The following is a 16,991-nucleotide window of genomic DNA, read 5'->3' as shown; positions in this document are numbered from 1 at the left end:
CTACACACAGCACAGGAGAGTTCCCTCCCTTATCGGGACAGTTTTGGGACGTCTGAATGTATTCCAGTGTCCGCCAGGGATGAAAGAGAAAATGGAATATTGATTCTTGCATAAATCCTTTTCGCCTTAAAATGCGTCTGTCACGATGCAACTAAGACACACCACGAGATTACACGGATCAATTTTATATGCAATACTAGTATATCTGTTTGTGATTGAGTCTGAATCTGCATAGGACGTAGCAGCCGATATATTTGTGTGCAACTGGGTCTGTATATGAAACACAAGTGTCACATATCGTATTGATAAGTGCAGTCTCGTTGTGCATCTTAGTCGAATCACATTACGTGTTTTTCAGTTGAAAAAGCTGCTTGGCACTAGCAGAGTTGCACTCGACATGGAGGCTCACTTGTGCCAGAAGTCTCGTGCCGCATGATGTATTCAGGCTTGTCGTATGAAGACATATTGTTATTAAAATCATCCACATTTTTAAACCTAAATTCACATATAATATAGACCAATTTGGAATAAAATGTACTATATTTAGCATCTATATATTTGTTGGTTAATATCTAAATGACTATGTATACACCTCTATATGTATTGATAAAGTGAGTCTTTGAATTTTATATGTATTAATATAAATTTTAATATTCTATATAGTAATGACTGTAGCCAGCCAGTGACGACACGCTATGAAATTCAGACAGTCCGCTGTTTTAATTACCTTACATCTTCGATTGTCATAAATTATTTCAATTCGATGTTGATGTTGAACTTCAGTCATTTTTGGTGCACACATGTATTATTTTGCGATTGTACATTTTCTCAAAAAATAAAATGGTTTCCATCTCCTTCAAATAGGCCTTGCACTAGTTTTTTTAAATGAGAATTCCCAATAAGTATTTGATTATTTTGTTATTAGACTCATGTATTGAGTTGTTGTTTTTTGTTTTGTTTGTTTACTTTAAAGACCCATTGGGCTGTATTTGAAAAAATAGTGACTGCAATTAAGATATATTGTGAACAACACTGCCATATCAAATCTTCTCTTTTTTCTTTTGTATGTAAAATAAAAAGAATATTTGTCTACTCCCAGAATCTCCAGGAGTCTCCCAAATTAGGTGAGAAACTCCTGCGAGAGCATTCAATTCACCCAGAGGTTGGTTATCTGATAAAGATTGCCAAAATGATTATGTAAATTGCATCATCACACCCCTGTCAATCATAAATTTTGTGTATTGCCAATTTCTTTACACCATTGTGGGTGTTTTCACAAAAGTTCTCAATAGGACATGGTCAACTTTCTGATCTGGAAACTGTACTGTCAAAACACCAATAGCACCTTTGTTCTTAATAAATCTTAAGAATCTTAATAAATTGTAATCAAACATGTTTAAAAAAAAACAAAACAAACACCAAAAGCAGGCCTTTAACATCGCAATCATTCAGTGCGGCAGAAAATTTAAATTTTCCTTCATCTCACACTTTCCAATGCTTAGTTTCCTTGAAATCTGCAATATTCTAAGCACCCATCTGAAACTGTCCTTATACTTTTGCATATTTAGAGTCTAAAAAGGTAATTCTGGTAACTGAAGGGTCATTTTCAAAATTATTGTAAAGTATTGAATGACGAGAGTCATGTTGATTGTGCTCCAAATAGCGCTGGTGTAATTTTCTTAAGTTTTACATAAATTTAAATAATGTTTCACTGGGTTTACATAAGATTTCTGAGCTAAAATAAATAAGTGCATATGTGGCATCATTTGTACAAGCGACCTTGTTCATTAACCAGAGACTTATCACATTATTTTGTACTGTCTATTTAGCTGCACATTATTCACGTCTTCTATGGTTTAGTATCGGCAGTGTGTGTGTGTATATATATATATATACTGTTGTTTTTGTAATTGGGACTAGAACAGTAAGCTTGCTTCTTGTCTTGCTCATATGCATTATGATATGAGTAATTGGAGATGTTCTATGCATAATACTTTGCAATATCACAGTAACAAACCATTATTGACTGTCATCCAAAAGCAGTTTTTATCTTGATTATTATTTTTTCTTTTATATGTGGCTTAATATTTTTTTTTCCTCTTCTAGCATGCAATGATGTTGCCAGTGTTGACCCATCACATTCGATATCATAAGTGCCTGATGCATTTAGATAGATTAATTGGATATGTGTTTAAGGAGCGCTGCTTGCTGCAGGTAAGTAGATATATATAAAAATAATAATTATTTTTTTACATGTACAAATTGGTGCTGTTAAGCACTTTATTAATAAATGTGTAATTCCTGTTAGATTTAAGCATTTGATAAACAATATTTTTGCTGGTACTTTGCACTATGATTGGACTGTTTTTATGTAGCAGATTTTGCACACAATCTTGATAAAAATAAAGAAAAACTGAACATTCTTTTTGTATTGACGTGCAGTATAGATCTATAGCATTGTCATTATTTTTTTCTTTCATTTTTTTTATTTTAATTACTAATTAAACTGCTCTCTATCCACGAGCTGGTTATCAGCTATTAAAAAAAAAACACTACTGCTAAGTTACATTGTCATGTATGCATTGAAATAGACCATAAAAAAGCAGGTAAATCCATCTTTTAAAATGAGGTCTTGGTTTAGTCACAAGCAAATTGGAATGCATCAGTATAATGAATATGAATAGTTCACCACTCCCACTTTTTCGTACACGAGAGCAGACGTCAACATGATCATCTGCACTCTACCCTATTCTAGGTGCAAGAGATACTTCTGACATAGGATTTCCCTTGGCATAAGAACAGGAATATGATGTAACTTTGGCTACACACTCCCGACACTACCACGAGAGGGTTCTGTTCCGTTTGGTTGCCAAGTTGATACCCAGAAGTAGCCATTTCACAATGCAGGGAAAAGTCAGATATGTCCTATGCAGAATTGTCTAGAGAAAAACAAAATATGCTTATAATCGCTACGGCACATACGGCATTTTCTAAAACTCACTAGATGCGGCCACATTCAATTTTAGGTTCATCTTCAAATCAGACCCTTTAATATATAACAAAAGCTGATAATAACTGAGGTGATTATAAAGTATGCAGTCGGGAAGCCGGCAGACCTAATCCCAACAGCCGGCTTCCCGACTGCTTTATCCCGGCGAGGGTTAAATGACAGGTATCCAAATCTAGATGCCTGTCATTTTACCGACGCCGTGAGTCCGGCGCCCGGCATCCCGACCGATCCCAAGGAAAGTGATGCCGAGCACGGACAGCCGCTCGGGACTTAGGTTTAGGCGGCGGGGAAGGGGGGATTAGGGTTAGGCACTTGGAGGGGGGGGGGAGGTTAGGGTTAGGCACTCCTAAGGGAGGGTTAGGGGGTTAGAAATAGGTTAGTGAATACTTACCTTCGACAATCGGGATGTCCTCCTTTGTCGGGATGCTGCTGTCGGGATTCCAACTGCCGGGCAGGGGTCCGGCGGTAAATCATAGCGATTCCGATTATAAAGTATGTCCACCATGCTCTGCCAAGCAACTGCAGCAGATTGCCATGTGAGGAGGGAACCACTCCTCTAGCCAAGTACCATTGCTGGACAACTTGGTTTTTTTTTCTTCTCTGACTACAAGAGGAAAAAACTTTTTTTTCTCATCCGTTATGATTTAATGTCTCAATATTTTGTTTTTTTGTATATGTACTTACAGATGTGTCCACATACACCTATCCTCAAATCACGCCAAATAACCCTGTTTAGAGCACCACAGACAGGCTGTGCTAGAAAAATTACAGAAGTTGATTGGTTGTTATGAGCAACTTGTACACATTATGTCTCTCTCTAAGGTATGATACATCTCATCCTAAATGCAAACGAAGATGCAAAGTTGAGTAAAGAGTGCTAAGCATGGAAATTGTGCCAGGTGTCGCTCACCAAATGCTGTGAAAAAATATAAATGTATGAGGACACATCTGTAAAATACTTCTAGGAATATATATATATATATATATATATATATATAATATATAATATGTGTGTGCATGCAAATATATATACCGTATATACTCGAGTATAAGCCGAGTTTTTCAGCACATTTTTTGTGCTGAAAAAGCACCCCCACGGCTTATACTCGAGTCATGCCCGCATGGTACGCTACTGAGTAGCGTACCATGCGGGCCGCGGTGCAGACTGTGTCACTGTGACACAGCCTGCACCGTGTGTGTAGCGCTGACCGGACGGAGTTCGGTCAGCACTACACACTGCTAAACACACAGCCGCCGGAGCCGGCAGCTATGTGTTTGGTGTAATCAGCAGCCGCTGAGAGTCTGTCAGACTCTCAGTGGCTACTGCTGCTCCCACTGCGGGAGCCATCTTCCGGCTCCCGCAGTGGGTAATGGGAGAGACGTCGTCATGACGACGTCTCTCCCATTATGCAAAGCGGCGGAGGAGCCTGTAGCAGCGTCGGGACCAGGAGCGGGGTTACAGGTAAGTGTTTTTTTTTTTTACATTTCTTTCTACTGGGTGGGCTACTACCGGGGGGTACTACCAGGGGGGGATATCGCTACTGGGGGCACTACCAGAGGGGGGGATTAATAATGGGGGAACTACCAGGGGGGGGATGTTGCTACTGGGGGCACTACCAGGGAGGGGGGGAATACTGGGGGCACTACCAGGGGGGATGTTGCTACTGGGGGCACTACCAAGGGGGGTTAATACTGGGGGCACTACCAGGGGGGGATATTGCTACTGGGGGCACTACCAGGGGGGGATTAATATTGGGGGCACTACCAGGGGGGATGTTGCTACTGGGGGCACTACCAGGGGGGGGATTAATACTGGGGGCACTACCAGGGGGGGATATTGCTACTGGGGGCACTACCAGGGGGGGTATTACTACTGGGGGCACTACCAGGGGGGGATATTACTACTGGGGGCACTACCAGGGGGGGATTACTACTGGGGGCACTACCAGGGGGGATTACTACTGGGGACAGTACCAGAGGGGGGATTACTACCAGTAGCTGCTGCATTTCCCACCCTAGGCTTATACTCGAGTCAATACGTTTTCACAGTTTTTTGTGGTAAAATTAGGTACCTCGGCCTATATTCGGGTCGACTTATGCTCGAGTATATACGGTGTGTATATATATATATATATATATATATATACTGTGTGTATATGTATATAATATACTGTATATATAAAATTGTAAAGTGTTCTATAACTTTGGTCTTTGCTAAACTAATTTAATCTTTTTTATAGGTTTTACTTGTATTCCTTTTCATTTTTAGTCCTTTTTAATTTTAATAATTATCTGCTCTTTTTCTGCCTTTTATTTTTAAAAATGGTGTTGCTATATTTTATGCGCTTTCAACAATAGTTAAATACTTATAAGACAAAATGTGGTCTCCGCTTTTATTTGTGTATCCCAGTATACAAGTTTAAATGCTTCTGTAAGCTTATAAAACGTTGCCCTTTTAAAGTGTATAGTTTTGATAGTAAACTTACAAAACCTACTGGTAACTTACTGTGGCCAATTCAATTCAGCACAAGGTACCATCAGATCCAAAAATAATCTACAGCTGCACAGTTAAAGCCATTACGTTATAGAAATCTCGCTATTTTCTTTCTTGCATCTCTAGTGGATACGGGATAAAACAAGTGAATTTCCATTCCCAGACTGCAATGTTTCAACATAATCTTGAGGCCAACTGAACCTCCCCATATATTTTAATACTCAAGTTTAATGTTGCCATATTGTTATAATTGTGTCCTGAAGGTTTTTGTCAAATGTCCATTACTAGTGGCATTCGTAATACCTACTGAAGTTGAGATCTAGAGTAAACTGGAGCTGACAAATAGACTGGTAGAGAAGATTTTCAGAGCTCATTAGAGATTGTATGCAGACTTGCGAGTTGCCTAAACATGTACAGGTTGAGCCTCCCATATACAAAATGCTTGGGACCAGGGGTTTTTTGGATAACGGAATATTCCGTATTTTGGAATAATTGCATACCATAATGAAATATCTTGGGAATAGGACCCAAATATACACACACAATGCATTTATGTGTCATATACACCTTATACACACAGCCTGCAGGTAATTTTATACAATATTTTCAATAATTTTGTGGCTCAACAAAGTTTGTGTGCCGAAATTAAATTCATTTGTGTGTCATATACATCTTATACACGGAGCCTATAGGTAATTTTATACAATATTTTTAATAATTTGTGCCTTAGACAAAGTTTGTGTACATTGAACCATCAAAAATCAAGAGTTTCATTATCTGAGTCATGCCAAAAAAATTCCGTATTTCGGAATATTTGGATATGGGAGACATTTTGAGGTAATGCAACTCTACTCAGTGTATGGTAATGGGGATTAGGCGAGTGAGAGACAACTTTGTATATGATGACATTTTGGTGCAGTGTGCAACTGTGTAAGTGCCTCGGGAAGGGAATTTAAATTAAAATTATTTGCGGTGAAAGTGGATTGTGAAGTGTGTTTATTTCAACGCACTCAATTTTATGTGTATTGTCACAATTTCTTCCCTGACTTTGAGCTGTCTTTGATTGGTTCTGAATACAGTTTTACTTGAGGTTTATGCAATACATTTACAGTACATGTATAACCGGATAATTTAGATTGGAGTCTACAGAGTGCTTGAGGTCTGCCCTGTTTACAGGTGAAATTGTATTGTGTATTGGTGAAGTTGTTGCTGCCTCTTATTCTGGCCATAGTGGTAACTATGAATTATATAACAAGGTAGTTGTGTGTTATATAGACGTCATATTATTCATAACTGTCACAGTACTAACATTTGTTATTGTTTTTTTATTCGGGGTGGGGCAGCTTGGGTTAGCTGTATGAGAATGAAACTGGATGGCCTAATTATACAATTCCTCATGCAGGCCACTAGAGTAGCAGAGAACTGATGCTGCAGAGTTATTAGCAGAACACATATTGATTAGAATTCCGGCGCCAGTATCCCGACCGTCGGCATCCCAACGGTAAGTGTTAGGGTTAGGGCTGAGGTTCCCAAACATGGTCCTCAAGGCTACCCAACAGGTTTTAGCGATATCCGTGGTTGGGCACAGGTGACTTAATTAGTACATCAGTCAATTTGATTCAACCACCTGTTTTCAGCCATGGATATCTGTTAAACATGAACTGTTGGGAAGCCTTGAGGACCTCCTTTGGTGGGTTAGGCACTAGGCGGGAGGTTAGGGTTAGGCACTAGGCGGGGGGTTAGGGTTAGGCTGCGGTGGGAGGGTCAGGGTTATGCTGCAGGGGGGAGGTTTAGGCTGCGGGGAGGGAGGGTTAAGTTTATGGGTAAGGTAAAGATACTTACCGGCATTTTTCAGTATCCTAACCCTGTCAGGATGCCTGTTTAGGGATTCTGACCGCCGGGATCCCAAGCGCCTGCATCCCGTACCCAACCCATTGAGAACAGGTGCATGCTAGCAGGGTAGCCTGTGGCTGTAGCAGTAAGTATGATATTTCGGAGCATACTGCATTTATACTGTAACTGGGTGCCAGGAGCACAATTTAAGTAGGCTACAGGAAATACTGTGAATCAATGCTGGAGCAGTTCTGTTAGATTATACTTTGAGAAATGCTGAGAAGCATTTACTGGAGCAGGTGTACTGGAACACTCTTAGGCAGAATTCTTGTGAAGCAAATACTGGAGCCAGTTTTCTGGATAGCACTGGAGCAGAATGTAATGAAGCAATACTGGAGAAGGTACTGAACCAGGAGCCAGGGTACTTCTCCTCAGAGAGATATGTTGTACTGGCAATGTGCTAGGAGCTAGTTAGATCAAATGGATCATGTGATACAGTCCAAGATAGCAACACCAAAGATGCAGAACAGCAGGAACTGCCGGGAGTGGATCGCCAGCCACACATGCAGATCAATGACCACGGGTCTTAGGAATGCCACAGCGAGGAGTGGGGACACAGATGTCAGTAAGGTGAAACCGTCGGACTGGGTAACGGGGACCTGGACAGCGATTTGTGACCATAGTAACATGGGGGAAGTGGTAGCATAAAGGGTGTGGTCTATAAATAAAAAACATATTTTTCATATTTTGTCTTACGTTTCCTATTTGGTTACGACAGCTTAGCTGTTGGCAACAGAACATTTTACTCTGTCATGGCTGCTGCACAGCGCGAGAGAAGGACATTTGTACAGCTATTAATATAATGTTTTGCTCAGTCATAGCACTGATTTTAAGTCCTAGTACAAGTTCCTAAAAACAGCATTTTGGTCACAAAATGTGTGTTGAATAAGGAACATGAAGGTGCTCTATTTTTAACCAAGATCAAGCTGGGGTCACTGTTGCTGGCGTCACTGCTAATTGATCTTCTGCAGTCTACTGTGATTTCACTGTGAATCTTCATTCACTCTCAACTGTATATTACATTTACTGGTCGTTATCCTTTACAATCAGTGCTGCCTCTCCTGTCTCTGCCTCACTTGTCTTCTCGGCTGTGCAGCATCACATTGTCTGAATATTGTACACAACGCATGAGCCATCATATTAGTTTCTCTCCATCTAATGCAATGTTTGCTGTTTCTCATAATAGCAGTCTTACATCATAATCTGACTTTCTCACTGTTTGCACAAAATACCCTTATGTTATTGTCACTACTATACAGAGACATGCCCAATACAGATTAATCCATTTCCTGGCCAAAACTGTGTTACAGAACATTAATCCTCCATGCAGAGAAAGCAGTGAGTAAATCTTTCACTGTCAGTGGACCTGCAAGGAACAAATAAACCCATTTTCTCTTCAGAATAAAATACAATCCCATTTCTTGCAGACAAGTTTGCATTGCACAGATGAACCTGTTCTTTTTCAAAGGTTGGGCCAGAAGATTAATATGCAAAGGGTATATATATTGCACATAGCGAGAGGACTCAAAAATGTCATTGTTTCTTAATGCATAAAATAATTTCACAAATACAGTGCATTGATCATACTGACAATATCACACACAAAAAGAAAAATCCAATTTCAGTTGGTCAGAGTATTTTTGGGCACATAAGTAATACCAGTCAGTAGGTGCCCTCTATTTCCCTGTGTGGTCTACTCTAAACTAATAATCCATGTGAGATTTGCTCAAATAATTAAAATTCTGTGCGGCAGATAAGTTTCATAATGATTTATATGAAAAAATCTGCCAGATATCCAACATAACTTTGCTAGTTGTGATTTATTCAGGTAATTTTTAACTGTAATGTAAGGTTTATATGTGCAGTGTGGCATTGGTTATATTGCTAGGTGTTTGTGGCGAGGTTTCCATGACAAATTGCATGCATTGGGATTGGCATTATGAGATGGCTGTGCTCATGTATTTTACATCTCAATTTTCATGTCACAGTTTTACATACTAGGAGCCCACACACATAATATTTATAATATAGGAATAAATCACCTATATAAATGTAAATCCAGCATTACAAGACTTACTTAAGCTGCCTCTACACCTGCACGATTTTGGGCCGATTGCACGATTTTCGATGAGTCATAAGATGGATCTTGTGAAAATCGTGTACTATTTTAGTAAGATACAATCCGAAGCGCGCTCCCGCAGCTCCTCTAATCTGATCTTATGATCAGATGTGCAGCACATCTTGTCCATAGTATCGTATGCAGATCGTGCCGTTTATTTTGTTCATGCGATCCATCGTGTGTAAATTCAAGTCATTTCAATGACTGTTTCCCTTATGAGCCTGTGAGACACAGGATCCTGTGCTAAGAAAAACAACAAACATGCTGCCGGGACTGCCAGGGAGCTCAGGGGAGTCGTAGGGAAATTGTATGATGAATCTGATCTTATGCTGGTCGTGTAGGTGTATGGCCAGCATTAGTTTGTACCTACTATATTTTGTTCCATTAAATACCATTGTACATTTAATTTCTGGGCCCTCATATTTTTTTAGGACCTGGAATTGTCTCCAGCAACTGCCAAAACATAGTAAAATGCCAAAAGCAGTTAAACTTTAATAACTTTTAAACCAATGCATTAAGGCAGAAAAGTAATTTTTCATTTTCAACTTGTGAGATGAAATACATTTATCTTGTCAAGCCTACAAAATGCTAGACACGTGAGAGAGCTGCACCAGATTCCATCTGCTGTCTCGCACAAGGCTAAGTACTAATCAAATTAACCTATTCCTTGCCACGAGTGTCGTCAGTCCTCGTATAACTAGTGAATGTATATTTTCCAGCAAATCTATTGATGCAAGGCCGATTGCCTCAGTTAAAAGCTAAAATAAATACAACAGAAATGTGTATGATGAATGCAGTATATCATCCAAATCTCACAAGCAGAACTCATTTTACAATTACTAATTGTGGAAGTATTTAAACTAGGGAACCATCATCTCCAGGATTTGGCCTAATAAGAGCTGTTGTTATCATGATTCTAATTCGATCAACACCAAATCCTAATTTCTCTGAGGCTAATTGTGCAGTGTACACAGTTCTCACTTTGGGAAGCAACACTTTCTACATTTAGACTCTCCCTTAATTTTTATATGTAAATTAAAGTTTGGCTCGATATTCATAATCATTTGAGGGATTTGTATTTAATTTATGATTGTATTTATTTGGTGCAGTCCTAATTTAAAGTCCCACTGCAATATAGTTTGTAAACCAAACACTGGTATATCTTTATACTATTCCTTTTAAATTTGTAAACATACTGTACAGATATAATCCCTTTTGCCCACTGCACAAATCAGATTATTCTATAAATATAGCAGTGGTATGTTTTCCTAAGGAGGCTCTGCACTAGGGTGTATAATGACATTTTTTGTTTACAATTTTAAAAGTTGGTTTATTATATTTTACAACCAGATTTGAAACTGACAGCCCCAGACTCAATCTAGAATTTCTGGCAAATGTCACAATGGGGCAGGCAGGTTTCACTACATTATGCCAATAAGCTGTTTTGTGGAACTTTCCAGTAGGGATATTTGACAACCTGTATTTTTCCAGAATTATCAACGTTTATTTTTATGGAAACACTGCAGAATTAACAACCTAGCATCCATCTCCAAAAAAGGTAGATAACCTTGTTCACTCCTGTATCTTGTTTTTGTTTTTTTAAACAAGTACTGCACCAAACCTTTGCTGCCACTGCTCAACCACTGCAATTTAACTCCAGAAATGTTTATTTTCTAAATAATTTCTGACAGCGTGCTCTATGGGGATGTAGCGAAAGGGGGATTTGTAAGTATATCTGAAATATTGTCAACATTCTATCTATCAGAGGTTCCCAAACTCTGCAACTACAGTCCACGTTTTAAGGATATACATGCTTGAGCACAGGTGACTTAATTAGTACCTCAGTCAATTTGATTTAACCATCTGGACTCAAGCATGGATATCTTTAAAACCTGCACTGTAATGGCAGAGTTTGGGAAACCCTGCTATATTTAGTGATTCATATGTATAAGTGAATTTCACAACTGAAATGCGAACAAATAATTTGAAGTATTTAATTTCACAGCCACATAGATTATCTATGCACCCTACACAACAAAATTGTTTAGGAGCTTAACATTGCCTTAAACAAAATTCAGAAATACATATATTTATTACTAGCTGAAGTAACCAGCATTGCCCGGGTTTAAATCTTAAAGTTATAACGTTTTATTATGTGATGTCATCCATATGCATCCAGTGGAAGGCCCAGAACAGGCTCCCTGGGTCAAGCATGGCGCACTCCGCCGTGAGGTCTGACCAGAATCCAACCACTCCATTGGGCATCCCAGACCAGTTGCCACCCCTCTGTGAAGTTTTCATCCATATCCATCCAGTGGAAGGCCCAGTACAGGCTCCCTGGGTCAAAGCTCTGCCCAGCGCCCCCGGGTCAAAAATCTGCCAGCGTACACCAACAGGAGGTCCGACCGAGGCCTCAAACCCTAGTATGTCTTCTGGGATCCAATGTTACCACTTTGAAGTTTTTGTCCAAATCCATCCAGTGGAAGGCCCAGAACAGGCTACCTGGGTCAAAATTCTGCCTTGAGGTTCAACCTGGACTCCAATCACTCCGTTATGCATCCCAGACCAATTGCCACCTCTCTGTGAGGTTTTCATCTAAATCCATCCAGTGGAAGACCCAGAACAGACTTACCTGGTTGAAATTCTGGCCAGCATTCCCTGGTCAAAGTTCTTCCAGCTTACACCATTGGGAGGTCCGACCGGGACCTCAACCCTCTAGTACTGAATGTCTTCTGGGATCCATTGTTACCACTCTGAGATTTTCATCCAAATTATGTGATGTCGTCCAAGTCCATCCAGTGGAAGGCCAAAAACAGGCTCCCTGGGTCAAAGTCCTGCCTAGTGTAAACCAACAGGATGGGCAATAAGCCGCCCTCCAGTTGTTGTTGAACTATAAATCCCAGCATGCATTGCAACATTGTTAGAATGGCAAATCTGTGGCAGGGAATTCTGGGGTGTATAGTTTTGCAAAATCTGGGAGGCCGCTTATTGCCCACCCCTACCCTAGTAAGTCTCCTGGGATCCAATGTTACCACTCTGAAGTTTTTGTTCAATTCCATCCAGTGGAAGGCTCACAACAGGCTCCCCGGGTCAATGTTCTGCTCAGCGCACACCAATGGGATATCAAACTGGGACCCTAACCCCCCTAAAACCTGACCAGAATCCAACTGGACCACCCGGCATTGGTTTCATCCTAATCGGTGCAGGGGTGTCTGGAAGCATAACCAGACAGACAAACAAACAGACCAATGAATTTTGTATATAAGATGTGAACTCTTGTAAATAGCAGAATGGTGATGATTTTATGCCCAGGACCCCTGCCATTTGGGTGGTATAATAATATTCTACGATATATCTCTATCCTTCTCAAATGAGCTTCTAAACTAAGAGAAAGTTCACATGCTCCATCTGTGCAGTTTTCCTGGTAGAGATGCTGGCTCATCCCCATTGGTTTCAGGGATACATGGAGTGTGCGGGTTTAGATACACAGAATCTTCTCTTGAAGTAGTGATATTTGCAAAAAGATGTCTTATGATCTCCTAGGTCTATACACTGATAATTCTGGCACACGGCCCCATATAGTTTATTCTTGTGAGGGACATTTCTTAAAGTTTATCATTTACCTATTTCAGCACATTCTGTATGTGACATTGTAATTTCTCACAAGACATCATTAATATGTTACCTCCCAATTGTGTCGGTTTGAGGGCTCTGTACTGTGTCTATGACATGGTGGAGGACTTGAGAGGTGTCTCCAACTCTATCTGCTCTGAGTAGCAGATGCAGGAGACCATGAACAAGTGCATGGAGGAGAAGTGGCTAACCGGCAGCCTAGTCATACATTGGCAAGTATTAGCCGCATCTGATAATATGTGACTCTGACCCCTGTCGATGTTTCTGGTTTTCAAATGTTGGGAGGTGTGATTAACATGGTTGCCAAACTCCCTTATTGTGGCCAGAAAAAGTAGATTGATGCATGACTATTCCTTAATATATGTTTCTCTTCGGTTTAACGTCAAAATGGCTATTGAAGCCAACTGAAATCATCTTTAGGGCTTATCTGCTTAAGGAAATGATGTATCAAACTTTCGAGAGACTAGCCTTCATTTATCTAGCACAGTCTATAAAATGACAGAAGATGATTGCTTTCTATGGGCAACTTGTCCACTTAATCCCCTTTGAAGGTTTGATACATCTTCTCCTATGTGAGGGTATATATTAAAAATGCACACAGGGATATTATTAAACATTGTTGCTTGGCAGTTCTTTCCTTCATATATTACAAGGAAGCCATTTACTCTGCATATAATCCCTAGGTACTTAGATGGTTGTCTGAATATATCATGTGGAATAACTTTTACATTTAGCATTCAAACTTGTATAAAAAACACAACAAAATTATTGTATACACTTACTATATTTGCATCTATCATAGACACAAAATGTGTTGATTACGCTGATCATCCATAGATCACCCAAACTGCATTTAACTTAATGGTGTCTTTTTGTCTTTGTAAAATGACAAATATTTTACCCATTCTGTGCACCTTGACAAAGGTTTTGTGTTTGATTGTGGTTATTTGTGATCTTTATTTTGCTTTTTCTATTTTTATAACCAGCTGTTAAAAAATTTCCAAATGTGTAGTGTAACGGTCACAGAAAGTAGGACACACGACAGGCAGGTTCCCAGGGAAACAGTGTCTTTTAATGGCAGCAGACACTGCAGTTCAACACACACACAGAAAGGGCTGGACAAACAGGCACAGTGATTAGACATGCAGGTGGAAACATGATCCTGCGCACAGTGCTAATGTTCACTGTACTGCTATAGCATGCAGCCACAGTCTGCTATGCTTCCTAGCACAGCCAAATCCAAAAGTCCCTGGCACTACGGAAACTCAGGCCTACTCGCTGGCCGCTGTTCGGCGTCAGTGCCCAGAGCATATGGTGAATTAACTCTTCCTGTCTTCCAGTGATGGTTTACAGCTGAACCTGTGCAATGCTGAGTTCCAAACCTCCACTGCTACTGCAGAGGTTTTACTTTAGTCTCCCTTGGTGGGAGCTGATCCCACCAGAATGAGGGTAATTCAGGTGAGAGGCAACCCCTCTCACCACGGTAGTAATTAACTACACATTTGTAAATATGAGGTTTGTTTTCTTTCTTGGTATACAGATGTGTCCTCATATGTCTAGCCTGAACACTCCACGCAGTGCGACTTGTCTGCCGTGAGTGAGCCGCCAGGTTCATTGTTACTCTACTAGCGTCGGGCATCTTTTTTTGCAGAAAATGCATCTAACTCACAATGCGACTACGTTGCACCAGCAGAATGTGCTGATCAATTTGATATGTGACATATGTATATCTGTGTGCAGCTGAGCCTCTGAGTCTGTACATGAACCAGAATGGAACTTGGAATGAAAAAAGCTGTGGCCGCTACATTGTAGCATTTCGTATACAGATTCAGCGACTCAGTCACACACAGATATACAAGTGTCACATATCAAATTAATCAACACAATCTGCTGGTGCGTCCTAGTCGCATAGCATTGCGTGCCAAGAAGGTTTTTTAGCGTGAGTGCAGCAAAGATGTGTAATAGAAAATATTCCATTAGTTCTTATATGTAATATGTTATCCAACAATTGACACATCCGAGAGCTATTCCACTTTTTAAATTGTGAGGCGATCCTTTGATGTCATTGTTTTTATGATCACTGTCAATGTAGCAAGCTTGGACATGAAGCACTATTACTGTATATTGTGTTTTCTGCTTGACAGTTTCAGGGCTAAGGTTCCTAGTCTAGTATGCGATAGACTGGCATTGCTCTTACTAACATCCTTACATCACTACTGAGCTTTCTACAGTTGGGATATGACCTCTTATTCTAGCACTTTCTTAATTTTTCTGAACTACTATACGTATATAGGTTTCTTTACTAGTGAAAACTATATGTACAATTTAGCTGTGCATTTGCAATATTTTAGATTTTATGTGTGGATGTGTGCTCCACAGCTCTTGGATTTTTGGGCAATTTTGGTACTTCCTCATCTTTGCAGCCCCTTGCTGGAGGCGCTGCTTATGCTACTTACGTATCTTCACTAGTCAGTGAAGATACGTAAGTAGCGTAAACATGAGGAAATACCATTCGGACTTGGCAGCACAGGCGGTGTAATGGTTAGCGTTACTGCCTCACAGCAATAAGGTCATGGGTTCAATTCCCACCATGGCCCCAACTGTGTGGAGTTTGTATATTCTCCCTGTGCTTGCGTGGGTTTCCTCCGGGTACTCCGGTTTTCTCCCACATTCCAAAAATATACTGGTAGGTTAATTGGCTCCCAACAAAATTAACCCAAGTGTGTATGTGTGTGAGCATGTGATAGGGAACATAGATTGTAAGCTCCACTGGAGCAGGGACTAATGTGAGTGACCAAATATTCTCTCTGTAAAGTGCTGCGGAATATGTGTGCGCTATATAAATAACTGGTAATAAATAAATAAGATATATATTTAAATATCACTAATCCACGACACTCGCCATTCCTAGATTTGGGGTGCAACATGGTATATGACCACATTGTTAAAATAGAAATCACAGGGGCTCTGCAATCACCATAATAACGAACAATAATATTATACAGTGGGGTTTTGGTTCATGAATTGATCTGGCCATGCTACTGACGAAGGTGGTTATTGAACACCAAAACGGCCGTTGGGCTGGCTACTACAGGGATGGCGTGTGATATGATACGGATATGATGAGTACTTTATTCCCTACATTTGATTGAATCTTACTCCTATCAATATGAAGCCTCCCTTTTTTCCTGCTGATATGCACTCTATATGATTATGCACTTTATGGATGTTTCTTGGATTAAAGAATTTATGCTATTTGACTAATTTGTGCTGGTTTTTTTTGTAATATATGTATATATATATATATATATATATATATTGTAAAACTCGCACAGGAAAAATGTCCTAATCAGCTTTGTTGGGATCCCAGCACTGGCATTGACTGGTCGACATACTCATTGGCGACATATTGAGCGTCGACCTCCTGACTACATACCAAAAGAAACGTGTTACAAAACAATAAGGTATAACTCTTGTAGCTACAGAAATACAGTAAATGAAGGAATGTATGACACATTAGCAGTATCTGTTAGGAAACCGTGCCTTGCACAGGAGGTTGAGAGTTTCTCCACAGCTGAATGTTATTCCATCCTTGCATTCAGCAGCAATTGCAAAAGATCCTTGGCTTCTGATAAGAAGTCTTTTTTACAAGAAGCCAGTGTAGGAGGTTTTAAACAATCGCTGTTGACAGGTGGGGAGAATATGTACTGAACACTCATCATGTCTGGTAATTTTTCATGTAAATAGACTATCATTTCATTGTATAAACAGAACCTGTACTCTACAGTAAAATGTATTCATTGTTACTTAGGGGAGTATTTAAGCTTGGAGAGAGAAAAAAT

General features: G+C 39.9%; 1 protein-coding gene across 1 annotated transcript in view; it reads left to right on the top strand.

The window, feature by feature from the left end:
- DROSHA (drosha ribonuclease III) overlaps positions 1 to 16,991 on the top strand; it is a 375,790-nt gene that overhangs the window by 161,835 nt on the left and 196,964 nt on the right. Inside the window, exon 17 of the mRNA XM_088468255.1 lies at positions 2,107 to 2,214. Within this exon, the coding sequence (XP_088324381.1) occupies positions 2,107 to 2,214 (108 nt within the window). The remainder of the gene's footprint in view (positions 1 to 2,106; positions 2,215 to 16,991) is intronic.

This window comes from Taudactylus pleione, unplaced genomic scaffold (assembly GCF_031769625.1).
Source record: "Taudactylus pleione unplaced genomic scaffold, aTauple2 ptg000083l, whole genome shotgun sequence".
NCBI lineage: Eukaryota > Metazoa > Chordata > Amphibia > Anura > Myobatrachidae > Taudactylus > Taudactylus pleione.
The sequence above is the reverse complement of the archived record's forward strand: the minus strand, read 5'-3'. Positions and strand labels throughout refer to the sequence as shown.